At 38.7% G+C, this 10,986-nt stretch overlaps 2 protein-coding genes across 2 annotated transcripts; both read right to left on the bottom strand.

Annotated features, from left to right (window-relative positions):
• Positions 1-631: 631 nt before the first annotated feature.
• Positions 632-2,866, bottom strand: LOC137946855 (pentatricopeptide repeat-containing protein At1g79540-like). The gene is made up of 2 exons (XM_068793143.1): positions 693-2,866; positions 632-640 (listed from the first exon to the last, which is right to left on the bottom strand). Exons 1-2 carry the CDS (start codon positions 2,586-2,588, stop codon positions 632-634), a joined length of 1,905 nt encoding a protein of 634 aa, XP_068649244.1. The 5' UTR covers positions 2,589-2,866.
• A 242-nt stretch (positions 2,867-3,108) lies between these two features.
• Positions 3,109-10,488, bottom strand: LOC137945870 (damage-control phosphatase At2g17340-like). Its single transcript, XM_068791939.1, has 12 exons — positions 10,080-10,488; positions 8,867-8,932; positions 8,202-8,268; positions 7,981-8,049; positions 7,734-7,874; positions 4,744-4,872; positions 4,447-4,533; positions 4,304-4,378; positions 4,032-4,109; positions 3,807-3,884; positions 3,617-3,679; positions 3,109-3,511 (listed from the first exon to the last, which is right to left on the bottom strand). Exons 1-12 carry the CDS (start codon positions 10,247-10,249, stop codon positions 3,428-3,430), a joined length of 1,107 nt encoding a protein of 368 aa, XP_068648040.1. The 5' UTR covers positions 10,250-10,488; the 3' UTR covers positions 3,109-3,427.
• Between the last annotated feature and the right edge of the window lie 498 nt (positions 10,489-10,986).

The following is a 10,986-nucleotide window of genomic DNA, read 5'->3' as shown; positions in this document are numbered from 1 at the left end:
TCCTTTATAACATATATTCACAGAGTACAAGTAAAACAGTGTCCCTTGTTGTAAGGGGTGTGCTTCCCTAGTTTGTTAGCTTGTTGTCTCTTGCTTAATAAAATCATCACTTTTAAATAAAAAAAAAGTAAAACAGTGTTCTAACTGAGTATGAAATAAAACATATACCTTGACATAAAATATGAATTATGTTTCTGATATTTTGTAAGAAGTGTCGGAATACGATAACTCTGCTTTTGTCCCAACACATCAGACATCACAATAGCAACGATAACAGGGCAAAGTCATGTCATCCCAGGGTACAGAAAATTTCATCCCTGGGGTAAATCATTTAGCAGAAGAGCTTTTGTAGTTTGATAGAGAGAGAGATCCATATTATATCCAACATGTTGTAGTCTACGTGCAATCTCTGCAGCACTTTTTTTCTTATTTTGGTAACAGAGATAGATCATGAGCTTGTTGCACATGGATGGCCACTCATTGAAACCTTTCTCCATTCCATAAAACAAGAGATCCGTTGCCAAATCCACCTTTGCCTCTCGCAAAAGGCTATCTACAAGATTTTTCCAACTTCTTCGAGTTATATCAATATTATACTCTCGGAGAACATGAAAGATCTTTACAGCATCATCTACTTTTCCTGCTCGACAGAAGCCAATGAGCAATGTCATGTAAGGTGAAGGTTCAAGAACTTTAAGCTGATCCATCTGAATCAAGCATCTGATAGCTTCTCCCGTAGAACCATCATCAAAATGTTTTTGTGCCTCTGAAATGAATTCATCAAATTGATCACCAAAAGTACTAACTAAATAGTCCAACCAAAGAGCGAAAGCCCGCCAGACTCTCCCATTCTGACACAGGTGTTTCATAAATGTGTTATAGATTGACTTGCTAGGTGCAAGACCATTCTTAGGCATGATGTCAAACAAATGAAAAGCATCACTCTCCCTATTGGCCATCAAATAACCATCTATGAGTGTGCTATATGTAACAGCATCTGGAGTGTATCCCCTTGCCCTCATCTCAATGAAGAGCTTGAAAGCCCCATTGACATTTTGAGTCTTGCACAAGCCCTTAATTAGAATATTGTATGTAATGACATCAGGCATAACACCACTATCCGCAAGGTCTTGAAGGAGCCTATATGCTTTCAGTATGTGGTTTGTCTCACACAACTGTTGAAGACGTGTTTGCAGAGCCTCGGTATTAGTCATTGGATCAGAGCCTTGTGAGAGGCGAAGAAACAAAGATGGTTTCCTCCCCATCTCCATCTTGAAAAGAAAAATACGGGCTTGGTCAACCTGCTTCATGTTGCATAGCCCATCAATGAGAGCATTAAAGGTCATAACAGTTGGAAGACACCCATGCTTTTCCATCTCATCAAAATTTTTTTGTGCCTCATGAATAAGTCCTTCCTTGCATAAACCACAAATCAAGATGGTGTAAGTGGCTGAATCTGGAAAACCACCTTTCTCCGAAATCTCAAGTTTTAGAGACCGAGCTTTGTCCAAAATACCAGCATCACAGTAACCCTTAATCAGAGTGTTATAGCAAAATGTATCAGGAACATAACCTCGGTCTTCCATCTCTTTCAGAAACCTTGAAGCTTCTGTAATCTTTCCCGCCTCTAAATACCCCTTAATCATGATTGTATACATCACATGATCGGGATCAATTTTTTTCTTTGTCATTTCCTCATATAAGGCACATGCTTCATTGAACCTTCCACTTGTGAACAATCCATCAATCAAACAGCTATAAGCCTTCAACCCAAGCCCAAAACCTTCCTCTCTAACAAAATCAAAAGCTTCATCCACTCTACCTACTTCACAAAAACCACTAAGCAAAGCATTGCAAGTGACAAGATCAGGCAAACACTCATGTTTTTTCATTTGATGAAATAGCTTGTGTGCCTCATCAATCTGCTTAGCTTGACAATGACCTGAAAGAACAATAGTGTAAATCATGGTATTTGGAGATATACCTTTCTGAATCATTTCATCAAACAAGCGTAGAGCATCTTCAATCCTTCCCGCTTTACACAATCCATGGATCAAAATGCCAAATGTCGATCGATCAGGGCGACAGTCCGACTTTAACATCTGATAGTAGACGGCCATAGCCAACTGAGGAACTTTTTGCTTGATGAGAATTTGAAGTATGGTGTTGTAAGTAAATGTGTTCGGCCTGCTACCGAATTCCTGCATTCTGCCAAAGGAATCAATGGCCTTCTCGACCATTCCGATTTTTTGATAGGCTGAAATGAGGACTGTGAAAGCTTGTGGAACAATAAGTATACGAGAGCTACGGAGGTGTTCAAGCAAATTCCACGCGGCTTCCAAGGTGTCACGACTCTTGCTAAGGGTATCAATCATTAAATTGTGAGAGAACCAGCTCCGATACTGCCTCCTTTTCATTGCCCAGATGAAGAATCGAAAGCCCAGCTGAACATTACGTTGTCGAATGATGACCAAGTTCACAATGCTCCGGGAAAGAAGTGGAACGAGAAACTCTAAGGAGCTCTCAATGGGGGAATCACTGGAGAGAATGGAATTGATCTTTGAAATGGCGAATCTCAAGCGGGACATGGGAGCATCGAAGGAACTGGATTTGATGCTAGACGAAGAGATGGGACTGAAGAGAGATGAAGATGATTTCAATATCACATGGCCATAGGAGACTTATTGACTTCTGCCCAAATAGAAATTTGCCGATCTCATACAGTCATAGGAGGGCACTGAAACATAGCGAGGTATTGGAAAGGCGCCAAATTTAAGCTATTTATTTACGCTGATTCTATGGTTGATGAAGGAAAACTGAACAAGAAAAGTTCAGCAGGAAGAGAAGTAGAAGAAGTTTACATTCAAGTGTTAGATCTCCCACTCCGAGACTTCCCGCAAAAGACTCAAAAAGACCTCCCGCAATGTAACGGTCAGTGTTGTGAAAACCTGGCCAACCTGAGTCAGGCGGTTCTTATTTGACCCGGTTGAACCGGCATATAATGTTTTAAACATTAAATCTAGTAAAATATATAAAGTTTATTCTAAATCACATTATCCTTAAAATAGTTTAGACACTAAGAAATTTTTAGAAATAGATCCATCCAATCCGGTCTCTCATCCTCTGTTTAATTTGAAGCCAAACATCAATAGATCAATCTTTGCCATCAAGAGTTTGGGCACCAGCCTTTGGAGGTAACACAAGCATGGAATAACTCGGGAGGGATTTATGTGATCTAATTTATTGCCCCCAATAACATCATATTCAACTCCTTCGGATCCATACATCGTATACGATTTTCCCCTGACAACATCGAGCACACTCCGTGCACCTCTTACATGAGACCAAAATTCAAAATGAATCCTATCATGTAAATGTTCTCAGGTCCTGCCGAGAAAAAAAAAAATCTGGGCAGGTGAAAGACTGCTTAAGAACTGGAAACTTCATTATACTTGAAAACGCAGTCATAAAGCCTCCCTCCCAAGAATTGAGCTACCTCCGGATGTTTTACCTGTTGAGGAACAAACACAAAATAACATAATAAGAAAACAATTAAAAGGAAAAAAACAGAACAAGGATAGCGCCAAATGGGGTAGTGAGAGATGACAACAATTACCATTCCAATCTTTATTGAGTCACACTTCAGTTGAGCATAAAGATTTGTCTCAATTCCACGTCCCTGCACACAAGTACCAAGAATTGCTACATATGAAATGGAAAAAAACATTTGATACCCCTTTAAAGTGGCTAAAAATACTTGTATTCTTCTCTTTAATTCTGATTGACAACGCTAACATAGTCATTACCATTCCCTCCAAAATAACAAGGTCTGCATCAGCTGCAAGGTATGCCAGCTCCTGAGAGACATTTGTAAGATCAATGACCTGTGCATGGAAAAAAAATAGTTAAATAAATTGTTCTGTCCTTCACATAACTTCCTCTGACCCCGACCCCATAACATTTCCCAAAAACCAAAATAAACAACAAGAACAGAATGACACAAAATATTTACACCAAGCATCATTTCCTACCGGGAGATCATTTCCAGAATTAGCGATGAGAAGACCTGATGTATCAACACCCATGAGCTGCCCATTTTCATCCTTCAACTGTTACATGAACACCAGAAATATTTGAATCCTCTTTATCTTTTTACCAACAAGAAAGCACCATTCCTCTCCTCAATCATCTATACTTCATGTCTTTGTGAAAGAGTTTTTTGTGCACGGGTATCTGCATATGAGTACAATAGAGAGGGAGAGATAGAGAGGCAAAAAAAAAACTTCATAAGCTTCTTCATTACCTTTGAAACAATCTCAAGCAGTTCGGAGTATGTCACATCGTTAATTGAAGGCAAATCATTAGCAGCAAGGACCACCTAATCATCAAGTTATTTCAGTGTACATTTGAATCAGATAAAGATATGGAAGAAGATGAAAATACAACCTGTGTACCACGCCGAAGAAGCTCTCTAGCAAAAGGCAATATACCCAATACAATATCCGCACCAGAATTATCAACAAAGATCACAGCCTATCATAAAACCAATCCAGAAGCTTAATAGATGCTCAATTAAACAAATTTCATATAGAAGCATTTCTCAATTCCACTAAAAGAAGTATCACAACAAGGTAATATAACATATGCAATAACAAAGAAAGTGAAAACTCAAGTGTTTGAAGAGTGCTTAGTTGAAAATAGCGCAAAAGTTGAATGAAGGTATAAGAGCGGATAAGAACTTACCTTTTTCCAAGACTTTCTACTCCATTTAAGTTTGAAAAAGTCCAAGTCATCAATAACCCAAGGTCTAGGCACAAGGCTCTGACAACTTGCTAAGAAAGACATTCCATCCTTAGCAAAAACCTCTGCAAGCTTCACAAAGAAAGGGACATGTATCTAAAAGAGTTCTTGGCAACAAATCATTGTAAAAGAAACCTAATTTACAATAGAAACATAAAAAATTGTAAAGAATTTTCAGCAAGGCCTTGTGTTAGATGATACCAAGTACATTGCTTAAACTTCTTTTTATTACTGACTTTCTAAATGATTGTTCTCATATCTCAATTTAATAATCATAAACAATTGACTCGAAACTAGGAAATGCCTCAAGTCCCACAACTAACTGGAGGCCACAAAGCTAGGCAGTTTCAGATGACACTACATTGTCAGACAAGGTGCTTCAAACTCAGTGGGCATATTTTGGAATGTTAGCATGGCAATACAGGCGTGAGACAAGAGCTTAACTTACCAATTAAAAAGGCTCAAGTAAGATAATGAAATTCACAGAACTTGGTTAAGAAATGAGAAATTTTTGTGGCTTCTAACATAGATAAAAATATTTGTAAATGACCAAGTAATCTTTTCTTCTTGGTTATTAAATGGCCTTGTAATCTTGAAGATTATTATAGGATCTAGAGTGCAAAGTGACAAAGATATCCTTCAGACTACCTATTCCCATTTACTAGCGCAGCATACATGAATGAGGGCAACCTGGCCAAAATATAAGGGGAAAAGACATCCCAAACTCTTAAAAAGATATTATCAGAACCAGTGAGCTCACGCAGCCTATCAAAGCAGCCAATAACCTTTTTTTTTTCTTCCCCACAAATTTATCACATACGCATTAAGGGGATGAATGTGTGGGTATTCCATTCATTTACATATTCATAACCCAGTCTTAGCATATACCCCACTATGGTCATGACCACATTATGAATAACCACCAATCAACATTGAGCTTCAATTTGCCTACTTCCACTTTCTTCCGACTCCTTTTTGATCATCCATTAAGCATGAGAATCACATCAATTACAGTGCACTGAAAACCACTAATATCTTGGGAACGGTAGAAACTGTACAAGCCCCTGTTGCCTGCGGGCATGTACCGCTACTCATAGCAGCAAGCACATCTGCTCTCTGCAGATTCCCTAAGGGTCTATTTGGAACCCCCAGAAAAGAAAAGAAAAGGAAAAAGAAAGTGATTTTCTGCTGTTTGGCAGCAGAGAATCATGGAGAGACAAGAAAACAAGATGGAAAACCATTTTCACTTTTAGCTAAAAAAATCTCTCAAATAATCAAAGTATTTGGAGAGAAAAGAAAATAAATGGAAAGAAAGGAGAAAATTTTATCGGGGTGATTTGGGATCTTGGACATTTCATCTGTTCCCTTTCTTCGTTGCGCCCAACTAATCAATGCAGAGAACACAAAAATCAGAGTAAATGGCACGGATTATACAGTTGAGAAAATCACATCATTTCTAAGCTTCACTTCCGCACCATGACACGCTGTAGGAGAAGCCAGCGATGCCAGAGGTTCTCAATGGAGATTGCAGCAAGGTCGATGGTGCCGACATGGCCGGCAAGGAGCAGGGTGACGGCACCAAGGGAGTACTCACAGATGGAAGTGAAGATGGCGAGGCCGGTGAGGTGCCAAGGTTACCAATCTTTGTGTTTCTTATTGGGTCAAAGTCCCCTTCCGCCACAGACGAGTGGAACCTTCTGAGAACTTAGACAGGTTTTCGCAGTGGCTGCCTCGTGCAACCGAAGGGGTTCTTCCTTCTCTATTTCTTCTCTTCGATTGGCTCCTTCAAACCGAAAGACGACTGACAAGAAGTATATGAATGGTCAGAGGGTGAACATGAGAAGGAACCGATGGATTAGAAAAAAATGAATAGACAATTGAAGGGAGAAGGACAGATTGGTTCATCTGTTTGAACGGAAGTGTTTTCTCAGTAAATGAAGGTGAAAAAGTGAAGAAGACATGACCTTGTGGAGACTAATCATAATCTATGATGGGCTGCGAGGAGATGGGATATCCTGTACAACATGGTCCAGGAATTTGTTTGACCAAACCTCTAGGTGAAGGGGCCTGATTTCAATCACCTCAAGCTAGGTGATTTGTGTGGTCTAGAAAAATTTTGGACCAAATTGGTATAGGCGATCTCACGTTAAAAGACTGAAATAAGCCAAAATGTAAAGCAGGTAACATGATTTGACAAAATATATCAGTTAGCCCATGGTCTGACAAAAAATTTAAAATTATTAATATTTTTTTCTTTTCCATTTTCCTTGTGCATCCAAACCAGAGAAACCGCGTTTCTCTTTTGTTTTCTCTCTTATTTTCCATGGGCATCCAAACAAGAGGGGAAAAAAAACCTCTTTTATTTTCTTTTTTTTCCCCTTCTTTTCTTTTCTTTTCTTTTCTAGGGGTTCCAAACAGGCCCTAAATGAAAGTTGCAAAGGAAAACCCTCAAATTGTGTATCACAGACGAGGATGTAGCTGTTCAGAGGACTTCAGGCCTGTTTGAATTGACCTCCTAGTTCTCGACCACGACTTACAAAAGTTGTTTTAGAACCTTCAATTTGAAGTACTGTTAAGGTTCCCAGCCTACCTAAAATGCACAAAAATAATGCTGCTTAAAAAGATTCACAGTTATCCAGCTATAGAGAAAATTATATCTGTTCAAGTAACAAGTATGTAAAAGTGTTACAATACTTTAAGTTCTTACATGGAATGTCCTCTGCTACGAGCATTCGAGTAGTTTCTGTTCAATGAGTTCTATATTAAAGGCAGGTAAGTATTATCATCTTTACCTGAGTAAATTTTTATCCTAGTTTTGAATTAATAAGAACCTTTTGAATGAGCCATTACCAACAAAGAAGTAAAAGTAACTATAACAACATTTCTGCAACAATCTAATTGTAAGCAGGCACTGGCATCAACAAGCTAAATACCTGTGCAGATCCCAAGTCAAATATGTTTCCAGCAAGTATTCCCCTAACCAAGTTTTCCGCACGCTTGCCTGCATCTTCAATGGCATCATTTAGCTGAACTACATCCGGAAATAAGGATATAGCTTTAGAATTCTCATCTTCCTGGTACGTTTAAAAAGGGTCAAAATGAAGGGAAATCACTTTGAGAGTTTAAAGCAACTGCTGGCAGATTAGGCATAAACTTCAGATTTATCCAATGCATATCTACCTTAACTTTCTTAAAGATATCCTGGAATCCTAGCTCTCTAAGGACTTGCTCACGAAGCCTGCAAAGAAGCTAAAATTATCACAAGAGCAGTATGAGTTCAGTTTCGTAGACATAAAAAGCTCATATCCATAAACAAACTAATGTTCCACTAAGATCAAGAGGTAGAATAGATGAACAAAAGACTAAAGCTTGAAGAAGTTATTTGTTTTGAGTATGCTTACAATGCAATCTGGTGGCCCGCCATGACTTTGTGGATCTTTTTTGAGGTCCTCAAGTATTGTTGTGTACCTTCAAAATTCATCGGCACATAGCAAAGCATAATTAAATTAAAACAAGGTATTAAACCACCTTAAGAATGTAATTGTCTTTTCCTCAAACAACCAGCTAATTAGTCTTAATTAGTGCACATGCAAGTGCAAAGGCACATAAAATTTTCCACCTCAACATTCTCACCAATGATAAATAAGAAGAGCGGAATGAGAAAACCAAAGAAACAGTTAAAGAATACACATCCAATCCTCAAGCATCCCAAGGATATACAAAGGAAAGGTTTTCTCTTGAGAATAATGAAACCCTGATTTAAAACCCACAGATAAGCATGTGTACAGAAATCCAAATGCAAATGGCAAAATAAAGAATAGAAAATCAAAGTTTATTCGAGAATTCTGAGCTTGGTTTTCAGGCAATTGCAGATAGTCCGTACAAATAAATTCAGTGCTAGAACTAATGGGACATTTAAATTATAGAACTAAGAAATAAACAAACTTCACGTTACTATCCTCTCAAAGAAGCCAAACAGCAACATGTTTGAATTGAGAATCAGATCATTATGGAAGGGAATCTTGACAAAGAACCTCTGAAATAAAGGGCTTGAATCCAAGATCACCTTTGGGCAAACTTTTCGGCCTTAGTTGGAGCATCCGCAACTGTATCATCACTCTCAGCACGTTTCCTGAGTCAGAAGTATATATCAGAATCATGATGATTTCCAAATCAGCGCCATGATATACAGCAATATGACCAACCCTTTCGATATGACATAATAGTATGCTCTTCAAGCATGTCTATCATCATAGTTTGCATAGCGATAACTTCTAAATATGGTTAAGTGAAATTAGAGACTATATAGTTACAAGCAAATTAGCAATCTAACCAAGTCAGAAATCTGTTTGGATTGTGGATTAGATTTTATGATTCAGGTATTGAAAGTCGACTCGAATTTGGGTCTTTTCAGTCATGTACTGTATAATCCTGCATAATATTTAATGGGATGAAAAAAGCCATAGACAGGCTTCAAGATTATATGGAACAGAGATGGATGAAAGCTTCCACACATTCTGAAGCATGAGCATTATGAAACACTAGTATCACATCCGAAGTTTCATCCATAGAGTGGAGTCCCTGCCAAATTCTCCCTTGAACAAAGATGAAGTGAGAACAGAAGCATGAAAATTTGGGAGATCCAAACACAATAGACATAAGCAAATACTTGTGCCAGTTAAAGATCGTCTCTTTTTCACATCTTGCAATGGCTAAAAAAAATTACTTGCATCCACTAGCCACACAAATATAAGCTGCTCGATAATAGAACTCATTCCTCATATCTAAGTCTTGAGCCACTAAACCATTTTAAAAGATAAAGAAATACAATGTCGCACTCTACATATACTTTTAGAATACATTACGGCTATCCACAATCATGCAGAATCCCGCAATAATGGCATGGTATTAGAGACAATACTACGAGCAACAAAATCTCTAGATTACACCAGAAATCAGTTGCGTCGCTCTTTTAAGTTTGTTAAGAATACCAGCAGCCTTGCAGCAATCTACTTCTCACTTATTCTCTACCACAAACTGGAAAGTTAATCAATTTCGAAAAACTAACGAAAATGGAAAAACCCAACAAAGTATAACTAAAATAAAGTACAAAAAGATCTAGGAAAATTAGCATCATAAAAGAGCCCGACAATCAAGAGAACGCCACTCAGATTAGCAAAAACAAGCAAATAATTAAACCATCCCCGTAAATAAGATAAAACGTGAGCTAGACAACATGTGAAATAAATTGACTAAGAAAAAACATCAAAACACGTAACTTGAAAGACGGAACCGAATTTAGGAATAGATCGATCCAAAGAATCTCAGTCTGCGTTGCTTTCCGCGGATTATCATTATCGAATCTGTAAGGGATCGTGCAAGCTCTGTAAGTCGACTCAATAGGTGTCATGAGCAATGGAAAAGACACCATGGATGAAGCACTCTCCATGATTTCACTCGACCTTCTTTGATAGACTAATATTCTCCGTGCAAGACTAAAAAGATTCTTCCCTTCGTTTTCTCCGGCCTTATCTCTCTATTTCCGCTTGCTTGTTTTTCTCGATTTTCTCCTTCGTGTACAAGAAGAAATGAGGTCTATGGCGGGCAGGTTGGGACCTGAAGAGCGATACAGAGTGGGAGAAGCCAACTTCCTGGGGAAATTATATATATAGCTTTTTGCAGGCAAGGGAACCGCGGAGAAATGAGAGTGAAAAGCTGAAAAAGTGTCCAGGATCTTTGCCATCTAAAGTCCAAGAATTGTAGTTTGTTACCGGCGTACCCTCGCGTTTAATCTAAGCTTAATAGCGTGCTTGATTTAAACAATTGACAATACTGTATATTCCTGGGTCTTCGTATCGAAGGTTCAACCATGGAAATCCCTTGTTACATTTCATTCCCAATATGTGGAAGAAGCCGTTACGAAAAACAGTAGGGGTGGCTTCGAACACTCGCGAGCGGCTCGTGTTTGGCTTGGTTCGACTCGTTATATTTCGAGTTCGAATCGAACTCAAACTAAGAAATGGGCTCGTTTAGGTTAACGAGTCGAGCTCGAGCAGAGCCAGGTTCGGCTCGTCGACTCGCGAGCCGACTCGTTAATTTAACGAGCGGTGGGATAGGGCAAATTTTTGGGAGTCTCGCACTTTCTCTCTCCCAAAAAAAAATTTCGGTCTCTCTCCCGCCCTCGCT

The sequence above is a fragment of the Aristolochia californica genome, unplaced genomic scaffold (genome assembly GCF_029961685.1).
Source record: "Aristolochia californica isolate CCGP_79_NKW_82.1479 unplaced genomic scaffold, dmAriCali1.0.hap1 SCAF_12, whole genome shotgun sequence".
Classification (NCBI taxonomy): domain Eukaryota; kingdom Viridiplantae; phylum Streptophyta; class Magnoliopsida; order Piperales; family Aristolochiaceae; genus Aristolochia; species Aristolochia californica.
Note: the sequence above shows the minus strand (reverse complement) of the source record. Positions and strands in the feature narration are given on the sequence as shown.

What these genes read in the sequence shown, in the direction of transcription:
- LOC137946855 (XM_068793143.1), bottom strand. Translation starts at nt 2,588, where the DNA reads ATGTCCCGCTTGAGATTCGCCATTTCAAAGATCAATTCCATTCTCTCC.
- LOC137945870 (XM_068791939.1), bottom strand. Translation starts at nt 10,249, where the DNA reads ATGGAGAGTGCTTCATCCATGGTGTCTTTTCCATTGCTCATGACACCT. An exon ending in AATTCGGTTCCGTCTTTCAA is followed by an intron (nt 8,933 to 10,079) that starts GTTACGTGTTTT and finishes CTTCTGACTCAG; the next exon opens with GAAACGTGCTGAGAGTGATG. An exon ending in ATATCTTTAAGAAAGTTAAG is followed by an intron (nt 7,875 to 7,980) that starts GTAGATATGCAT and finishes TAAACGTACCAG; the next exon opens with GAAGATGAGAATTCTAAAGC.